This window comes from Microtus oregoni, unplaced genomic scaffold (assembly GCF_018167655.1).
Source record: "Microtus oregoni isolate MIOR12 unplaced genomic scaffold, Mior012 000017F_ref0000208, whole genome shotgun sequence".
Taxonomy (NCBI): Eukaryota; Metazoa; Chordata; class Mammalia; order Rodentia; family Cricetidae; genus Microtus; species Microtus oregoni.
The window spans coordinates 516,671-538,154 of record NW_024543076.1 but is presented as its reverse complement, the minus strand read 5'-3'; the positions used below and the strand labels follow the sequence as shown (position 1 = coordinate 538,154).

Here is a 21,484-nt window from a genome sequence, read left to right as displayed (position 1 = left end):
TCTGAGTTTAAGGACAGCCTGGTCAATAGAGCAAATTCCAGGTTAGCCAAAACTACATTGTAAGAGCCTACCAAAAAAGTTTCCCCCTTCCTTTAAAGCAGTTAATACCAAGTTCTCCAGTGCCAATTTTCATTCAGTTTGTTTTTATATAGATTTTTTTTTTGTCTCTGTGGGTGAGGATTCTGGCTTCCTCCTATCTACTTAGTTACAGACACAGACACTAAGGGCCAGAGGTTAGGAATAGAACCAGAAACCAGTATTTACACGTTCAGATTTATTAACTTTTGGAAAATGTTCTTTGGAACTACACTTGGAAAATCCTAAAACATGTATGTAAACAAATGTATGCGCACAGTATAAACGAGAGTATAACTGTTGTGGAAGTTGGGAGTGTAGCCCCTCAGCCCCTCGCATCCATCCCAGCCCCCAGGCCTGGGAGTTGTATTGGTCTGGACTCCAAATCCCAGCATGCCAGGTCCTGACCCCTCCCAGGGGGGGCATCAGGACCACTCCCACAGGGTATTTAAGTGAGCTCCCAGAGGAGAAACATATGGGGAGGGGGGAGACCGTGGCATTTGCATGTTACCTGCTGCTTGCTCTAAGGTGCTTCTCTATCTTTAGCATCTCAAGAGCGGTCCTGTCTTCCTTCTACAGAGTGGTTAATTACTGCGGTCACACGGCTGATAAGTGGAAAAGCCCGGAGACCGCTGGAGGTTGTGCCAGATGATACCTTAAATGCCACATTATAGTACATGTCCCTTGGTTGTGTCAGATTCCCAATTTCAGTAGCATGATGGTTTAATCTGATTTACAGAAGGGGTGATATCTCTCTTGCCATTTAAAACCTGCAGTTCAGTGGGTTTTATATGCTCAATATCATCGTTACCGCCTATCCAAGAGCATGTCCATCACTTGGGAGAGAAAGCTGAATCATACTGTTAGGTATGAACCACCAGTCCCGTTAACCCTCACCTCTCTCTCACAGCTACAGAGGAATGGTGTCTGTGACTTTCTGTGTTCTGGACATTTTATATTAGCAGAATCTTGTACCCTATGGCCTTTTTGTGCCTGGCTTCTTTCTCTCGCTGTCTTTTCAAGGCTTCGCCATACTGCAGCATACAGTCTTTTTGATTTGAAAAGTAATATGAGGTAATCATAAAGCTAAAAATAATATTTCAGAAAGACAGACTAATAAAGAAACTCCACATCTCTGCAAGAGAGAACTGTACTTCATAGATTGGCGTGTGAGCGCACACTCATTCGTGTGTGGCGTGGTTCCTTTGAAGAGATTAGAGGACAAGTCTCAGTGTCAGCCCCCGTAGCCACCCTTTTGGAGACCTGGTCTCCTTGCTGTTTTTTCCACGGTGTGTGCCAGGTTAGTTGGCCTGAGAGCTTGCAGTTCTGTCTCCATCTCTTTATCTCGGGGTACATGTGCTGGGATTACAGAGACTTGCACTGTGTGTCTAGTTTTTATGGGTTCGAGGTGTCCAAACTCGGGTACTTGCTTGCATGGCCATCTCCTTATCCCGACAGTTCTTCTATAGGCATTACAAAGGTTGGATTTAAACAGGTTAGTTCTTGTACTTTTTTTCTGTGCCCTGGGAACTTGAACCCAGGGCTGTGTACACGCTCAGTAACCACACTACCATTGAGCTGCATCTCTGGTCTGCACCTTGCCCATTTAAAAAGCTAAATGTATTGTGTCAGGAATGTAGAGATTTGTCATCATTATTTTTAATAAGCATCATAATAGATTCACTTTATGCATCTGTGATAGGAAAACACACGGAGTTGCCAAGCTAGTCAGTATCCTGGAGATCAGAACTGGGAGGGAGGGAGGGAGGGAGGGAGGACGGACGGACTGCTGTCCAGCACCCCTGGCCAGGACTGGGTGTTTTTACTCCTCTGCTTGCGATTCATGTCTGTTCTCCCATCTGAACCTGCAGCCGTGTCCTCTCTGTCACCTTGTCCGGAACATCCTGACACAGGCGTTTAGAACTGAAGGAGGCAGCAGGGAAAGATGAGGGTGTGGGGGTGCAGGTTTGATAGGACGGCAGTGTTGTTTAGCAAAGGTAGTTTGGCAGGAGCATGCAGAATACATGAAAGATACTGGAGACGTCGTTGTGTGGCAGGCTCGTTGTGCGGTTTCTGTCACTCACATATAGCTTAGAGAAGTTGTGGTCTGTCTCTGCTATTAATGCATTTTGATATCAATGTAGACTGCGTTTGAATTATGGAATACTAAGTTCATTTTCTCTGTCATCATGTCCTGGGAGAAGATAGAGACTATAATAATAATGTTAATTTAGCCAACAAGTTAAAGAAAATTTGATTTGTAATTCTTACGATTTGCTGGAACTTGAAGTTAACAGGTTACATATGTTTCTTGATTTACCCCGACATGTATTTTCAGCTGCTGTCATTAGAGGGGCCTCTGAGATGGGTTAGGAGTTGAAGTCCCATCTCGGGAGGGGGCAGGTCTTTGCTGTGTACTGGGTCTACTTATTCGAGACACTGATGTTTTGAACACGTTATCTCATTGATCAAAAAGGCCAAGCATGGGAACTCGGCCCTCATTGAGCCCCACAACCCCTACTTTGCTCATGATGTAGCAAACTCCTTCTGGTTTGATTTGAAATCACATTGAGTCCCCCCCCCCCCCGCCCCATTAAATAGTAACTGATATAGAAACCTGAAAAGGGAAGCAGTTGCCCGTTGTAGAACTGGTGGAAGACAGTTGCTGTTATCATTTTTTATTTTTCCCAACTGGGTTTTCCTGTAGGGATCTAAAAATATAATGACATGTATGTATAGTTTTATGTTCTTTTTTTATTTAAACGTTCACATAGTCACTATGAAATATTTGTGGATTATATAAAATGAATCTTTAAATTGGTATGTGGTAGTCCATGACTGTACCATGCTGTTTCAGGCAGGGGATCTTGAAAATGTTTAACCTTTCCGTATTTTTCGTTTTCAGCCTACATAGGGGCCATGGGATTGCTTAACTGGCAGCTGGGTACACACATTCCAGAACATCATTTGGGGACTGAAACCACCCATGAAGGGCCGTTGTTTAGGTGGCTATGCTGTTCTAAAAGGGTTGTTTTTCCCCAAATGCAAGTAACACGTAGGCAGTGATTATAAAGCCGTTGAAATAGTGTTTCTGAGGACAAGGTAACGTCTTCAGATATGCCTTGTGAGGAATCAGATGGGACTCAAAACCAGAGAGGAAGGGACGTTTTCATTGTTAATGAGGCCTCAGGAAGCAGTCACAGAAAGGGCTTTCCCTACTTGTGCAGCCTGGAGCTCCAACTACATGAAACGAGTGAATTTGTCTTTAAGGCTGTGAAAGTTAGTGTGATGGAGAACGCTGCCAGGGAGCACTCCAGAGAGGATGGCGTGATGGACGGCCGAAGACAGTGCTTTTGGATGTGGTAAGAGCCCTCTTGTTCGGTCCAGTAGGGCTCTGATATTTAGGTTTTTGAGAAATTTACTTTAAGTAAATGATTCATGAATTCAAAACGATTCATGAATGCATGGAATATTTTATTTTAACTTGAACATATATACTTATTAGATGATATTTTGAAAACAGGTATAGAATTTTCCCCTGAGAATAGTTCCTTCCTCCTTGAATAAAGCATATTCATAATTAATTAGATTCCATTTTTCATTCCTTTGAAAATGAACCTAAAGATTTCTAGATGCAGAACTGTAAATGCGAATCCATTTGTTTTTGAAGTAGCTCATCTTTTCCAAGTCTCCTAGTTTACCTTTCATGGGAACAATTGGTTTTCACTCCTGTGAAATGTTGGCGCAACATAATTATAACGACGTCTATATGGGCTTAACTAGGTTGGGTGGCACTGAAACATAAAGACATCCTCCCGCGATGGGAGTTAACTTGTTCCTGGCATTCTGCAGCCTGTCTGTAGCTGGAGAATTCCTTGTGCTGTAGACCTACTCCAAAGGATGCGTATTTTGATTAATCTGGGTAGTTAAGAACGCATTGCTCTGGACTTGACAGTCTGTAATAAAGGATTGATCAGATGAGAAGTGGTCAGAACTGGAGGATAATAAAGATTATGCTAGAATGAGGGAGGGATAGTGTCATCTGTTATAGAAGGGTCAAGAAAAGGGTTGGAAGGTCATTGAGATGGCCCAGTGGGTAATGGGCTTCCTGACCAGCCTATGACACTGGAATCCATGTGATGGTTGTCCTCTGACTTCCTCATGTGTACTGTGGTACCCCCACCCCCAATAAATAAATACAAAAAAAATTAGAAGGCTTAAGAAAAAAAGCTGCCGTATTGTTACAGTGAGATTTTGTTGACTTTGAAGAAAATGCTTTGATAGGAAGAGAGAGGAAGGCCTGTTCCTGAGTGGCCGAGGAAGCCACTTTTGCTGAAGTTAAGGTGTTATTATGTCTGGTACTCCTACTGTGAACCTTAGCTTGCTATAGGGTTGTATGTAGGTCCCTCCTCTGAAATGGCAAATGTTTCTAGTAATATGCTAAGATCTTGGAGGCTGCTGCTTGTAGTGATTGGTGTTGAAGGTTATGCCTTACTTGCAACTCAGGGGATGCATGTATCTCCAGGATAGCTACAAAGGCGGCCTAGTGTGGTCTATAGATGACATCATGTCACAGTGCCGAAGGGCTGGACACCCTTGTTAGCGAAGAATAAAGTGCAATGCCATTGATTTCATTTTCACAGTACTTGTCAGTTGGGAGTGATCTTGTCTCCCCAGGTGACATGTGTGATAAAGTCTGAAGGCATTTGACTTGTCACAGCTGGAGTGACCCCTGGTACCTAGTTAAGTAGAGGCCAGAAATGTCACTCAACACTCCACCAATGCTCAAGATAGCTCAGTAACTTACCAATAATTTTTCTCAAATATCTAGCCCAGATTGAAGCCCCAAACTCTGTGGTCACATTGAGTTTACTCCCTTTTGGTTCTTTATGACTGTTAGCCAAGTGGACTTTTTCTTCCTGTGTGCCGGAAAGGTGCTAGCAAAGCCATATCACTCCGAAGGCCTGCGGGGCCCTGGTTTGAACTGCGTGCTGAACCTCTAGTGAGTGGTGCCAACAACCGGAGCATCTGGCAGCACCTGCTCCTGCTCAGCAGGGTTCCTGCCCCTCCTGTGCATTGTTTCCCAGCCTTGAAATGCTAATGAGATTGGAGACAGGTCTTACATTATGAGAACTGGATGATGGACAGGTTGGTAACCAGGGCAAAGTATTTTTGTTTTGAGCCACTCTTCTGAGTGATTTTTTGTGTAAACTATTTTTATTTGGAGAGCTGAGTTTTGAGGGCCATAGTAACAGCGCATCCCTTTTTGCTGAATTTCTATTTTGGGCTCAAAAAGGCAGGTGTGTGACCATCGTCATCGCTGACAGTAGCAGAGTGCCCTCTTCCCCTGGTACTGTGTAGAATGCCTAACAAGGACACTCAGAGTCCTGGATAAGACTTTGATTAACGCTGGTTAGAAGGTAGAGCCCCGGGAAGTAATGGTGCTTTGGACAAATTCATAAATGTATATGGAAGCAAAAAGACATAAGCCTTTTTTTTTTTGTTTGTTTTTTGTTTTGTTTTGTTTTTTCAAGGCAGGGTTTCTCTGTGGTTTTGGAGCCTGTCCTGGAACTAGCTCTTGTAGACCAGGCTGGTCTCGAACTCACAGAGATCCGCCTGCCTCTGCCTCCCGAGTGCTGGGATTAAAGGCGTGCGCCACCACTGCCCGGCAAGACATAAGCCTTTTGCTTAGAAATGTTTGTCTTAATTAAGCTTGCATGTAACTGTTGTTATTGTTATCATATTTAATGGTTTTCACCTGTGACTTAGCTTCTAAGAAGAGGGCTTGTTTTTATTTTTTTTTTTTTTATTTATTTTTTTTTTTTTGGTTTTTCGAGATAGGGTTTCTCTGTGGCTTTGGAGCCTGTCCTGGAACTAGCTCTATAGACCAGGCTGGTCTCGAACTCACAGAGATCCGCCTACCTCTGCCTCCCGAGTGCTGGGATTAAAGGCGTGCGCCACCATCGCCCGGCTTTGTTTTTATTTTAATGTATTCACTTGCTTACTTCCTACAAGAATAATCTAGAGGAGTGGACCGCTGTGGTACAGTGACCTCAGGATTCTTGTCATCCATTTTTCTTTCTGCATCTTTATATATGGATGGCGGCAGCTCTGACTATAGGCAACAGGACCTTTTGGGCTGAAGGTGTGTCTTTGGTAGTGTTGGAACTGGACCTGCTGTATATTTTTATTGACTAGATATAGAGAAAAAAAGCCCATTATCAAGGAGTCTTGAAAACTAAATGTTATTAAGGAGGGAAGGAAGGGCAAGCAAAAATTGGGAGAAGAGAGCCAAGAACCCAAGACTTTCACAGCCCCAGGTAGAAGGAACTTAGAACCCATCTTCTGTAGGTGGAATAATTTGTAGAACAGAACAGTCAAACAGTTGTATCAGCTGTCTTGTTTTAAGTGCAAAAATGTTGAATTTTAATCTGTTTCTGTGACCTGGAGGCTCATTTAAGTAAGAGGGAGAGTAGCTGCAACCCACAAGTGTATAGACCGTTTCTACACCAATGCAGTGCGTGGTGCTTCAGAGTGTTGACTCAGGTATGTCCTGGTGACTCAGTTCCCTTAGAAGCAACGCACTGCGGGTGCCCTTGCAGGGAGGAACAGACAGACGTTGAGAAGAGGCCAGCGAGATGTCACTAGTGTAGCTGTCCGTCGACATCGGAGTCTCCTTCACTCTATCCACGAGCCCTGCTTTGAAAACCAGGAAAAGAGTATGCAGGGAGAGTGGGTTCCTGGGGAAGGGGGTCTGTTTACTGGGGCCTACCTCATCATGACTTAGAGTGCAACAGACCTCTTGTACTTTTTCCGGAGTCCATCACCCGCTGAGCTGCAGCCAGCTGGGAGTTAGCCTTGGCCTCTGGCTCCGCTGGCCTACGTGCACATGACCATGACTGTACGGAGGTGTTTTTTAAGGCGTCATTGACTGTGTCTGTGCATGCTTGTCGTTGTGGCTCCGGTCCCCAATGGGGGGAGGTAGGGAAATGCATCCCAATGATTCTTACCCAGTTCCACTTGACTTAGCCCTTACCTGGAAGCCACACATGGGTTTCTGAGGACGTTTAATGTATGGCTTCCAGTCAAGGGTGATAGTCTCGGAGCAGAAACAAATTTAGTGATTGAATTTCCTATGGTAAAATTAACTCAGTCAGTTAAAAGTTTTAATGAGAGAGAAATTTTCAATTTCCTTAATTTTGTGTTCATAAATGTTACATATCTACCTATTATATGAAGTTCAAGTTAATTTTATAATTTAGACAAAGAATCTAAACTATCAAGATAATAGCAAAATTATCTTGTGTTTAGCAAACCAAAATAGAAGAATTCTGTAGATTTATCTTTGGAAATTATGTTAAAACCTAGCATTTTGAGGTTCCTTTGGGGGGGGGGCAAGTTCTTTTTAGGAATAAAGCTTTAGATTCTCTTGGGGGTATACCGAACATTTTGAGTCTTACAAGAACTTGTTTTTCCATTTTTATTTTTTAAGGATATATATATATATATATATCCTTAAAAAATAAATATATATATATCCTTAAAAATAAAAAAAAATATATATAGTGTGTGTGTGTGTGTGTGTAGTGTATGTATATTCGTCTGTGCCTTCATGCCAAAGCCGCAAGAGGGCCTGGGGTGACTCAGCACTTTCTACCTGTCTTTGAAGGTCTTTCCCTAAACCTAGGCTTTACAGTCTGGCCAGCAAGCCCCAGAGGTCCTCCTTTCTGTGTCCCACTTGGTACTGGGGCTACAGGTGTAGCGAAATGCCTGGCTCATTGTGTAGGTGCTGGGATCAGAATTTGGGTCCTCATGTTTTGTAGCAGGTGCTCTTAACTTCAGGGCCATCTCTCTTGCTAATTTTTTTTAAGTATTGTCTTGCTATTATACCAGTGAATGAGATACTCAATACATTTATTTTATTAATATGTATACATTATGTATTTATGTGTGTGTTGTGTGTGTGCGTATGTTTGTAGATACCTGAAACAATGTTTTCCTCTCTTGCAGAGTTAAATGTGAGAGAATCTGATGTCAGAGCGTGTGATGAGTCGTCCTGTAAATATGGAGGTGTCTGCAAAGAAGATGGAGACGGTTTGAAATGTGCATGCCAGTTTCAGGTGAGAAAACCAAATCAGCTGTTTTAAATTTCCTCCCGATTTTATAATAATCCTACATTCTACAAGTAAAAAGTGCACATCACCTTGAGCCCCACGGGAAGTTCGGCTCACAGCCCACTAGTTCTTCCTTGCCAGGTATTTGTGTTTTCTGTCCTTTATCCAGAAATGAAAGAGGTCAGGCTGACTGTACTAGATGTGAGCACGCACAGGAAAGACGTTGTCATACTCAGGTGTGAGCTTTGCCACAGCAGGGAAAGAGCAGGTGCCACGGCAGAGCTTCTTAGTGCACAGGTTGGCACCGTTTCCTCTTTCTGTTAGCCTGGCTTCCCTCCCCTTCTCCCCCATTGCTATAGAGGCTCTTTAGAACCAGGATGGAGTAGAGCCTCGGGGAGAGTCGGGGTTAGAGATGGGAGAAATTGGAGCCATAACTGCAGAGTATGGTGCATTCGCTTTTCCTTCTGGATTTTAGTTGTGCTGCTACTGTGTGAAGAGTAAAGAAGAGGGGAGTGTCGTTGTCGTCGTCGTCTTCTTCTTCTTCTTCTTCTTCCTCTTCCTCTTCCTCTTCCTCTTCCTCTTCTTCTTCTTCTTCTTCCTCTTCCTCTTCCTTCCCCCCCTCCTCCTCCTCCTTCTTCCTATTATTATTACTATTATTTTATTTCATATGCATGGTGTTTTGCCTGCATGCTTGTCTGGATCCTCTGGAACTAGAGTTACAGTTATGAGCTGCCTTGTGGGTCCTGGGTTCAAGTCTTCTGGAAGAACAACCAGTGCTCTTAACCACTGAGCCATCTCTCCAGTCACGAGAGTGTGACTCTTGTTTGCTCCTGATTGCTGGTTTTCTTTGATTAAATTATAATGTAGCTGTAGATGTTTTCTCAGAAAACCCCCCACCCCCAATCAGAATTGGAGACGAGGTATAGGATCTTGGTTGGTTTTCACTTACAGTCTTGGTCTAACTAAGCCCACCATTTTGAATTTTGAGGAGAGGAAGGCCTTCAGAAAGCAGGCATACAGCCTAGTAGAATTAGTGTTTCTGGTAACCCAGTGACCTCCGCAACTGTATGGCCTCCTTCCCTCAGCAGTATTCCACCTGGACAGAGAAGGCACATTTCCCACCTGTGAGATGTGGTGAAGAGCACTTGTTTGAAACCTTTGGATGCTATAAAGCATCACGGCGCGTATGTCCATTCAAAGGAGTAGAGAAAGGACGTAGTGGGGCTGGTAGCTGTGTTTGCTGCTATTGACCACCCAGTTTGGTTCTCAGGGTCAGAGAGACTGTTCATTCACTGACACAGAGCGATATTTCTGTGGGCAGCCCCACAATGGCCACTTTCTTCGAAGCTTGCTCAGCCTGCTCTGGCTGGCTTCATACCCTTGCTGCCCGTTGGCTAGGGACATGAGTTCCTTCTGTGCCTGCCTTTCCATGGGGCTCTTTCATTTCCATGGAGCTTGCCTTTTATTCTGCTTTCCTTCTTTTTTCGCAAGCCCTTGAGATTTTTTTAAGATTATAAAAAAAAAAGTAGCCTTTTCAATGTCCTTGAACAGCTAAAAAACTATCTTTCCATGATCTGTCTTAAATCCTTTGGTTCTTAACCTGTGGCAAAGCAGGAAGAGAAATATAAGTGAGAGAGATCACTAGATGCTTTTCCGGGCGTGCTGTATGCTGTCTTTTAGATTGGATGCTAAAGACGTTTTAAAGACAGTTTCCTCGCCTTGTAGGGGCAAACCGCCTAAGGGCTTAAAGCATGACTTTTTTTTCCTCCTGCTGAGGAATCCTTCCTCCGCCTGCTCTGCTGTCTTTCTATAAGATTATAGATCTGTTCATAAAACCCAAATTACTGGCAGCTTAAAAACAATGACTTGACATGTATATCAGGCATATCTCTCTGCTGTGTAAATATTAACAGTGCTAATCAAATTGTTCGAAAGATTGCTTATAGTTCTGCGTGCTTTCAGTGCTAATACAAGCTTCTGGGGCATGATTTAAGTTCCTTTCACAGAAAGTAGAATTGTACATAGCTACAAATTTTGTTAGTTGACTAATAAAAGCCATTATCTTGCTACTTATAAACAAAGCCACCTACTAATTATACACATAGAACAATTATTAGTAGTACATGGTTCCTTTAAAACTTAGTGTCTCTAGCTTCCCCTTAGTTTTCTTTCTTCCTCGTTGTATTTAGGGTTCTGTCGGCTATCATCCTGTGTTTGTGTCTGGGCTTTTATTTATTTATTTTTGGTTGTTGTTTTGTTTTGTTATTTTTTGAGATAATGTTTCTCTGTGTAACAGCCCTGGCTGTCCTGGAACTAGCTCTTGTAGACCAGGCTGGTCTTGAACTCACAGAGATCCTCCTGTCTCTGCCTCCCGAGTGCTGGGATTAGAGGTGTGCACCACTACCGCCTGGCCTGTGTCTGTTTTTATACCTTCCACGTTCTCTTGCTAGACCTTTGTATTGGAGTTTTCCATAGAAATAGAAACAGCAGGATACATGCACATGAGTTTTTTGTGGAGTTGGAGAGAGAAACTTGTGAACAATTAGCTTATTTGATCTAGAGGCTGAGATCCCACAGTGTTAAGGGCTGAAGACTGGGAAATGGAGTGACATAAGTCCTTGTGTGAAGACTGAAGACCATACCTCAGTACAGCCAGGGGGAAGAGTTTACCCTCCACCATGTTGTTCTGTTTGATTTCTCACCATATTGGATAGTGCATTCCACCTGAGGGAGGGTAGCCTGCTTTACTGGGTTCACTGACTCCAGTGCTAATTTCATTTGTGAATGCCCTCACAGAGACATCCAGAAATAACTTTAAATCCGGGCACCCCAGGGCCTAGTCAAGTTGCCACATGAAATTAACCATCGCAGCTATGTTAGTCCTACTTTTCCTCGCTGTGACAGAATACTTGAGCAGAACCACGTGGGAAAAAGTCTTATTTATTTAGTTAGTTTTTGGAAAGGCTCGTTTTGGTGCACATTGTCAGAGGCTCAGTCCATCGTGGTGTGGTGGAGTGGAATGGGTGGTCACATCGTGGTGTCCAGGAAATAGAGAGGAGGAACTAGTGCTTGTGGGCTTCTTCATCCCCATCCCAGTCTCCCTAGTTTGTTGGGTAGTGCTACAGTATTCAGGGATGACCTTTCTCCCTAAGGACATGTGCTTTGCTAAGCTTCTAGATATGTATCCATCAATCAAGTTGACAATCAAGGTGGACTCTGCCAGCAACATTTTCTTACTTTATAGTGCTCCAAACAATTCCTGGAACACAGTAGGTATACGACAAATGCATAAAAGGATGGAGGTCCAGAGCCGACTAGTGTTTTATCTTCCAGACAGCTGCAAACAGCTGGCAGTAACATCACCATCTTAATAGGGAAGCTTCTTTCCTCAGCAAAGCTGGCAGATTAGGGGTTAGAAGTAGGATCAGTCTGAATGTTGTAACATTGCCTGGATCCCTTAATTTGTCCACAAGTTTTCTGCGGGGGTTTCCAAGAGAGACCCTAGAAAGCAAGAATGACGAAGGAGCAGCATCTGCTTTCCCATCTCAGGTTCACTTGGAGGTGTGTGCATGAGACTGATGGCAGGGATTAGGGTCCTTGTTCACCATCCCCAAGTGACTCGGGTGAGACTTAGTAGTTTGTGTCTAGTGTCCGGTCACTCTGGAGCAGGTGTGACTCTTCCACTTATCAGCTGTGCTCCTATACACACACTCAAGGCTTCAAAATGACAGTAACAGCAGCAATCAGGGCCAATAGTTACTGAGAATTTACTGTGCCAAATACAAACGTCTTAGGTAGCTTTCCCTTGTTTAGTCCCCATGAGATTATTTGAGAAGATCTATAGTGTTGCCTTCAGACAGATGGGGAATGTGGTATTGGTTTCATATGGGCCTGGGATTTGGGACTTCAGAGCCCTGGCTCTGACATTGTCGTGGGCTTCATTGGTAGGACATTTAAAGCTGCTGTCCAATGCTTACTGGGTTGCTGTTCTATAAATGTTAAGGTTTCCGTTCCTACCAAACTCAGATCTCTTTCTTTATTCCCTTTAAATGAAATTCATAATGTAACCCACATAAACACATGATTAAAGAAATTAATATGGTACAGAATTTTAATATAAAAGAAAAATAAAGGTCATTTATGATATGAATATTTCATAATTTACATGCTTTGGAATGATTATGTTAGAGACAATATAGTACTCAGGCACTTATATCTACTTATAATGAAGTTGGATTAAAAATATTCATAAGCAGTTTCATACACAAAGCCCTCCAAATGAAAATTTAATTTTAATAAAAGTTCATGTAAGATTCTGCTGATATTGAACATATAGTAGAATCAACTTGGTATTAAGATATTGTGTTAGTTAGCAGTTCCTGAATTTGCTAATATGCCGTATTTGTGTTTTATACACTGAGACCAATCACTTAAAAAATATTAGTAAGTTTGTTTATTTGCAAAAAATTGAAACATACTGAAAATTAAAAGACATGATATGAAAATTTATCGACATTTTCTTCTAGAATTTATGCATATTTTTCTAAATTGGACTGAATGTAATATATTCTTGCTATATTCATTTTATATTATTTTAAAAGTTTGCACTCAGTTTCATTGATCCTTTTTTAAAAAGGGCAAGTTGTACGTGATGGCACATGCCTGTAATCTCTGTTGTGCGTGATGGCACATGCCTGTAATCTCTGAATAGAAGGCAGGGGAGAGCTCCTCGCTAGCATGGACTCTGTAATTAGTCCCTGTCTCAAGAACCCCCATCTCCCAATTCTCGTTTTCAGTATACAATCCTGATTGCTAATGAACGTCAATTACTTTTATATATTAATTGGCTGTTTATAATTTTTCTGTAAATATTTTGGCTTGTCTTAAAAGAACATTTGCACTATTATTTAAGTAACAATGATAGATTGTATCATTTTGTGATACTTTCTCCAAATTTTGAAAATTCATTTACGCTATTTAAAAAATTATTAAAATAACTTTTAGCTGGGCAGTGGTGGTGCACACCTTTAATACCAGCACTTGGGAGGCAGAGGCAGTCGGGTCTCATTGAGTTTGAGGCCAGCCTTGTCTACAAAGCAAGTTCCAGGGTGGCCAGGACTATTACACAGAAAAATCCTGTATTGAAAAACCAAAAATAATTTTTTAAAATTATGTGTATGCGTATGTGTCTCTGTGTGGGTATGTGCAAGTGCCCATGGAATCCAGAAGGTATTGGATTGCCTGTAGCTGGAGTTACAGTTGCCAGCTGCCCATGTGGGTCCTGGGAGCTGAACTCTGGTTCTCTGTAAGGGCAGAACATGCTCTTAACTCCTGAGCCATTTCTCCAGCCCCCACCTCTGTGCTGTTATTGACAAGTAGATTCAGTGTCATTTTTCAAATCTCATCACCGTTGATCCTCATCTGCCGCCTCACTCCTGCTTTATCCTTCAGTGCTCAGTTTGAATTCTCCTCTCGGAGGAGGTTTACCTTAAACACCCTAGCTTCTTTTCGTACTGGAGGTGGGGCACTGTACCTCCTGTCTGATCGATTGATTCCAAATCACGTGATTCCAAACATGATTTAGCTTTGCATTTTTTCCCCCTATTCTAGCAAGATTATAAAATCTCTGAGAACAGAGATGCTGGTGTATTTTCTTGTGTCTTCCTGTTCCTTCCCTGGGACTCTACTACTAGACGTATTGAGTAAAGGAGTTTTAATGATGAGGTGATGTCACCCAGGCAGCTCTTTATGAACACTGTCACTGTGACTTTCCTCTTGATATTTCTATGGGTTTTCTTATCAAACAACTAAGTATATGGCTCAGGGATGTCCAGTTTCATAAGGGTACCTGGAAATTACTTTCATTAGGAATGAGAAAAATCTGTGAGACAGAGGCAGGTCCTCTGTTAAAAATCAAACACAGGGGCAACCTGTGCTAGCAGCAGCAGAACGCCAACAACTCTGCTTTTGTGTTCCTGGGTGTGCACTGTGCCATTAATATTTATGCCGAGTTCTGAGAGTCTATTTCTGTTTTTTTTTTTGTTCTTTTGCAGTGCCATACAAATTACATTCCTGTCTGTGGATCAAATGGGGATACTTACCAGAATGAATGTTTTCTCAGGAGGGCTGCCTGTAAGCACCAGAAAGACATAACGGTGGTGGCGCGTGGACCTTGCTACTCCGGTATGTAGACGGTTAGAAATGGGGCCGCCATGTTTTCCAAGCCGAGACTTTAGCCAGCGTTGTTTGGCTCACATTGCCACAGGGATTGATGCTGATTGAGGGAGTTTTATTCATATTTTATGTTATTGCTGCTTAAGGGGGGTGATTTTTATATTGACTGTATGCCTGTTTTGTATGAGGATGTCACATATTCTTTGCTTGATAACCCAGACATTGAGCTGGGAACTGGCATGGGATAAGTTTTTGTTTTTGTCTATCTATCTATCTATCTATCTATCTATCTATCTATCTATCTATCTTTTTGAGATGATTGTCTCTAGAAAACCTCTATGAGCATTTCAAATTGTATTTCTTTCCAAATTCTTTTCTCCTTTCCACCCAGCACCCCAAGCCTCCTTATTACTCCCTCCTTCCATCTTTCTGAATTGGTGGTAGTTGGTTCCGGAGGCCTTCCTATGCATTGCTTTCTGGTGCTTGAGGTGGAGGTGGAGGTGCAGGTTAGGTACTGGAACTAGAATTACCATATAGAGGCCAGTGGTAAAGATGGGGACTGATCCTGTCTCCATTTACTTCCTTTTCCGATTATGCTACAGTGTTTAAAGTTCTCCCTCTTAGTAAATGTGAAGGCTTTAGGACCAACTGTAAGTTAGTGGGCATAGTCCCTAACACTGCTCTCCCTGAGGTTACCAGTTTGTTCAAGAAGTTCCCCAATCTGTCCTCTGGTATAATTTTCTAGAAGGACTCATAAAACTCACTAAAAATCATTATAGTTATGATTCATTTCACAGAAAAGATAGACTTAAAATTGGCCAAAGAGCAGATTCTGTGATAGGTCCAAAGATTCATGGATAGCCTTACTTCCTCATGGAGTGCTGTCCACTGGGAAAGCTGAGCTTTGGTGCTGAGTTTTATAGGGGCCTCATTTCGTAAGTGGGGTTGATCGGTGGATTATTTGTGTTGTTGAGCTTAGACGCTAGATCAGTGCTTCTCAACCTGTGGGTCGGGACCCCTCTGGCAAACCTCTGCCTCTAAACATATTTTCATTACAATTCATAGCAGTAGCAAAACTGCAGTTTCGAAGCAAATGAACATTTTATGGTTGGGGGTCACCACAATGTGAGGGACTGCACTAAAGGGGGACACAACATGGGGAAGATTGAGAACCACTGCTCTGCACCCTCTAACACTGTCCGACCAAAAGCTCCCATTCTAAATTACCCAGCTGAGCTTTCTTTTTTATTTTCCCTTTCTTCTGTGTGCATGAGTGTGTAATATATGCACATATGTGTGCAGGTACACTTCTCTGTGTGTGGATGTGTGGAAACCAGAGGGAGACATCTGCTATCTTCCTTTGTTTCTATTTTATTTATGGGTAGGAGCGTTTCACCTGCTTGTCTGTAAGTGGACCACGTCTGTGCAGGGCCCTAGAATGTCAGAAGGAGGGTGCTGACGCTTTTGGAACCGGAGTTGAAGGTCCTGGGAAGTAAACTCAGGTCCTCTGTAATGGCAGTAAACGCTCTTGACCACGGAGTGTTCTTCCAGCTCCTTCATCTTATTTCTTGGAGATACAGTCACACTGCATTGGAAACCACTGTTTTATAGTTAGACTGACTGGCCAGGAGGCTCCCAGGAGCTGTTTGCTCTGCCTCCCCAGTACTGGTGTTCCTGGAGCATGGTGCCACATCAGGTTTTTTAAATGCAGATGTTGGGGGTTCAAACTCAGATCCTCAGGCTTGATCTTGGTAGTGCAGCTGGCCCTCATACTGTAAGATGTGACTTGCCCCCTCTTCAGTTCTGATGTAGAACTTGTTCCTAACAGACACTCCTATCAGATATGCTACAAAGCACTGCCCAGAGACATAGCTCACATATCAGACTTCTTTGGACAAGGAGAAATTTTTTACTATACACAAAATAATTAGGTGCTGAGAGAAAGTGCTGTGTTCTTGGGCTGTCATGTGACCTCCTCAGATACTTCTCTGAGTACATTGCCTTTCACAGGCTTGCTCTAGACACTTTTGGGAATCTTCCTGATGCCATATTAATCATTTATGATGAGCATGCGCTTAAGACTCCACATATTTGATAGGCAGTGAATGTTAAACAGGAGGTAGAGGGGAGGTTGCAAAGAACACTGAACCAGGAGGAGAAGGCCCCACTTTAAAGTTATCCCAGCCTTTATTTACTGTGTAACCGTGTGCCGGTCACTTAGACTCTCTGAACTCCATTCCCTACATCCTTACATGGATGATAGTCTTCTGGGCTTGTTAGGCTTGGGAACACCAAGGCCATGAGGTGCCGTGTTGTGGTTTGCGCGCTGCGCCATGTTTTCATGTCATTTGGGCTTGGAAAGTGTCCTCTTCTGTGAGTTAGAAATATTTTCTCTTTTAATTCCTCAGAAACCTTTTCTTAGGCTTTATGATTTCTCCTCTGAAGTCTTTCTTCTATGACCTCTCTGGGAAGTGTGTTTTATCATCTGTGTACTTATGCATGGAATATGTAGCATTTCATTTATCTGACACACTTGCTTACAGCCACACAAGTGCTTTCTTAACCAGAAGGTGATGTGTCCTGTCCAGGGATGCATGACACCATCTAAGGGCTGGGATGGACTCTTGGCTGTGTGTACTACGGATAAAATTCCACAAGGAAAACGCCACTGTGTTAACAGAGTAGTCATAGTGTTTAATGTATTTAGGAATTTTTAAAATATTTATTTATTGTGTATACAGTATTCTTTCTGTATGTATGTCTGAAGGCCAGAAGAGGGCACCAGACCACATTACAGATGGTCGTGAGCCACCATGTGGTTGCTGGGAATTGAACTCAGGATCTTTGGAAGAGCAGGCAATGCTCTTAATTGCTGAGCCATCTCTCCAGCCCTTAGGGATTCTTAATGGCCACACAAGTTGTGAGACTTAATACTTTATAAAATTGGCCATGGCTTGCACAAAGGTTTAGGGTGAGTGTCTTGTGTATTAGGAGTGCTCCTTATTTATCTCTGTAATTGTCGCAGTGCTCAGCACTAACATGTATCCGGTTAATATCTATTAAATGAAAGGGAGAAGGGTCAGTTTTCCTAAGGAAATATGGTTGTAAGTTTTTACAAATTCAGTTCTCATCCTCCTTTTCTGTTCCCACACTTTTTCTCTCTTTCCTTTCAGGAGACATCCTGAAGTGATTGATTAGATCAAAACTGAACACGTTTGAAAACTATCCAAAATGCACAGAATTTATGTACTATGATGTGTGCTTTCTAGTTCCTCCATTGCTTTCTAGTTCCCCCATTGCTTTCTAGTTCCTCCGTTGCTGCATAGCTTAAGGCTTGGCTACTGCTTGACGGAGTCTGGAGGGAACGGACCCGTACTGTTCTGCTATTCAGTATTATCTTCCATTCTAGAGGCCATTTGAAGAATAGAATTAATTCCCTGGGTCAAGACATCATTTCCCCTGTAGAGTTCTGGCTAAAGTGTCAAAATCTTCATCTGCCATCTTTGTTTTATTTTTAACCATTACAGCTCCATGCTGATATGACAAAACCGCCTATTTTCACCATGTGTTACGAATTGGTTTTTTGAGCACTATAAAATAAAATTTTAGGGTTTAGAATGTGACTCAGTGGTAGACTAGTGTACAAGACCCAGCACTACAAAAAAAATTTAAATTTGTGCATTAATTACATTTTAGATGGATTTCTCTCTGAGATTTATCCTGAATAGATTTCCTGGAGGAAGCTAATTTTATCAGTCCTATGCAGATTCAACCCTGAGGTTCTCCTTGCTAAACCTTAGGGATTTTTCTTTAAAGCCTTTTGGCCTCTGGTCTGCATCCACAAATTTGATTTAAGAAGACTTTTGGAGCCAGGCTCAGCTTTTATCTTTCTAATAAAAGCAGTTTGTTCAGTATTTCTCTCCAGCCCTAACAAAATTAAAATTTCCCTTTTCCTTTTAAATGAGTTGGATAGTCGTTTCTCTTTAGCTGTTCCTAGTAGTTTTTAGTCGTGGTGTTTGGGACCTGAGTGGTTCCTGGATATACTGGCTTCAGAGATAGAAGAAATGTACTTAGTCTATAAGGAATACTGATGGTTGTGTGTCTCGGTAGAGCCTAAAGTAGGCATGAAAATAAACTTAACTCTTAGAAATTTGAGAAAAGGAATGTCATGAATGTCATGGTTTTACTTTTGATAAGAAATGTTACTACTATCTGAAAAGATGAAGTTTCTGGGAGAGATGTTTACATTAGCTGTTTTTTTTTTTTTCCCTCAGATAATGGCTCTGGATCTGGAGAAGGAGGTGAGTTTCACATGCTTTGCTATTGGAGACGGTTTCATTTTGTAGCGCAGACTGGTTTGGAAATCACCTTGTAGTGCAGCTTTCACCTTGAACTCACACTGGTCCTCCTGTCTCAGCCTCTGAAGTGTTTGCACCCCAGGTGTGATCCTCTAAGTTCAGCTCAGATACTTCTTAACGGTCTTTGTTTTCCTTTGATTTTTCTTAACTCTAAGATACGATTCACACATATAGGACTCACTCATTTGAAGTTCGAAGCTCAAGGACTTAGTGTGTGTCGAGTTAGGGACTCATTGCCACCAACAACCTTGCAGGAAGCCCTGCCCCCGGCCACCACGTCAGCCTTGGCTCTCCCTCTTAACCATAGACAGTCTTGGTTCTGTGCAATCTCCACTGAAGGATTGTTGTCAGACTAAAGGGAACCCATCGTAGTTCCTGTTAAACCGAGGTGACACAAGCTGACTTGTACAGAATTGTCCACACAAGTGATTTTTTATCATGGAACATTGTTCAAATCTTTTTTATTCTTTGCTTCCAATTTTTTGTTACTCATTAGGATGTGTGTGTGTGTGTGTGTGTGTGTGTGTGTGTGTGCGTGCATGTGTGTTTAGAATAACCGGGTCAAAAATTCCAGAGTGAGTTGTGCCCAAATAAGGGAAACCCTGCAGGACAACTTTGGTGGAATTAAGAATTAAATTTAAACCTTTAAAATTTTCTGTATCTCAAATAAAAGCATCTCTGGTGTTTAAAAATGTCATATTTGGTAATGGCATTAAAGGACCAGAACTGAGGATGACTAATTGCCATCGTTTAAGGAGGCTGTAAATATTACTATCTATTCTATGCAAAGTAATATTTGAGGTACCCCGAGGATATGTTAAAAGAACACTCCTTGGGAAAATTCAGTCCAAATACAAACCATGGTTATGATCCTAACCATAGGAAACCTTGTGCTAGGCCACTCCTTCCTCTGTCTTTGATAGGATCCTAAAGTTTCCGAGTTGGAAGGAACTTTGAAGGACTGTAGAGAACGGAACATTTTTGGGGAGGAATTCAAGGATGGGAGTTGCAGCCAGAAGGAAAATGATAAAAGCAACGAACAATAGGATTTGATTTAAATGGATGTGTTTAAGCAGGAGCTTTGTAATCATGTGTGAAAGCTAACTTCATGAATCTTAGATCTGAGAGCAAGAAAGGATTTTTAAGAGATCATGTGGCCTGCTCCCTGTGGTCATTGTTCCATTAAGAGACTCAGATGCTCCCAGGATTTACTAATATCTTACGGTCCTGACTGTCTTGCTGAGAAGGGAGGTTGTTCTCAGCCCTCAAGGGAGCGCGTTGCCTCGGAAAGGCTTAGTGGTTTGCTCAGCCTTTCCCAATGTCTTGATGGTTCTGAGGCCTCAAAGTTATTAACTATGGCGATCATTGCAATCTGTTTGGGTATTCATTTGCGTTTGAGGAGTATTTCCAGTCAAAGAGCAGACAGATGGCATACAAGGGAAGGTTAGGTGTTACCTGTGGACTTGAGTTTTGATCAGTTCATCACTGACTGGCACCCTGCTGTAGAATTCTGTGACATACCAAGTCTCGCGAGCATACCTTCCTTACTGCTGACTCCTGGCCCTCTTTCAGAGAGCTGCAAAGATCCACTCTAGTTGAGGCTCACACTGTACAGGATGCTTTTGTTTGGGGGATGTGAGTCCTTTGGGGGTTAGCGACATGTGCTCCTTTTTGTTGCTGGGAAAGAGACTCACAGATTTCTGCATCTGAATATTTGTGCCAGGTGGGCCAAGTAGAGACGGGGAGGGACTTCATAAGGGCGCCCCCTTCCTCGTTCAAAATTGGAGACAAATATTTCTGTTAACTCTGGAGTTAGTTTTTATGTGTTTAGAATGTTGGGCATGGAGCAAATCTGAGGGAAAGGTGATGGTTAAGTTCTAAGTGTGGTCCAGCATGTCTGGACCTCAGCTTATACAGGCTTCTTTAGGAAGGGTAGCACAAGCTGGATTTTTGCTCGTTTTGTTTTCTCCTACTCAGTGTTATAGTAATTCTTTAGAAATGTAGTTTATTAAACCTCCTGTATTGTTCCGCACACACAGCCCAAGAGGTTGTTTTACAAACAGCGCTGTGGCGTGGAATATGTCGTTCAGTAGTAGCAGCAATCTGTGGCTCCCACTTGGAGGACTTTTTAGAAGTGATCGTCTCCAGAAGCTTGGGTGCGTTTCCCTTCAGAACAAGATAGTGGCTCCTTAAAACTTGAAGCTGATCTGCAAAGGATCCATCCCAACTTTGGGTTGAAAGTTGAACTTTTCTGTTTAAACAGAGGAGGAAGGCTCCGGAGCAGAGGCTCCCAGGAAACATTCCAAGTGTGGACCGTGCAAGTACAAAGCTGAGTGTGACGAGGATGCGGAAAACGTTGGGTGAGTCGTAGCGGATGGGACGAAGTGCTTTTCAGAGTACTCTTTGGCGTGAAGTTACGGGAGGTTCCGTGCATGCGCCCTTGCATTTCAGCCTGTTAATGCGAGTCTGACTCTTTTTTAAGTTGATGTAGTACAATGACTGTTTAAATAAGTTATGTATCGGAATGAGAATTCATTTATAGTTTTTTGAGTTTTATCTGTGTTCTTTAAAAGTAATTTTGTTTATATTAATATCGATGCAGTCATCAAAACTAATTTTTAATCGTCCCATCCCACTCTCGTTAGTATCTGTACCGAACAGCTTCTGTTTGGTCTCCTGCAGTTTTTATGCAAAAACATAATCTTCTGTTTCAGTGCACTGAGAATAAGAAAAAATTGCGGAAATTTAGCTGTATTATTAACT

The 21,484-nt window shown here is 42.4% G+C and overlaps 1 protein-coding gene across 1 annotated transcript in view; it reads left to right on the top strand.

The window, feature by feature from the left end:
• Positions 1-21,484, top strand: part of LOC121458309 (tomoregulin-1) — a 131,334-nt gene that overhangs the window by 56,344 nt on the left and 53,506 nt on the right. Inside the window, exons 2-5 of the mRNA XM_041667505.1 lie at positions 8,086-8,195; positions 14,243-14,372; positions 18,638-18,664; positions 20,985-21,081. Coding sequence (XP_041523439.1) covers positions 8,086-8,195; positions 14,243-14,372; positions 18,638-18,664; positions 20,985-21,081 — 364 coding nt within the window. The remainder of the gene's footprint in view (positions 1-8,085; positions 8,196-14,242; positions 14,373-18,637; positions 18,665-20,984; positions 21,082-21,484) is intronic.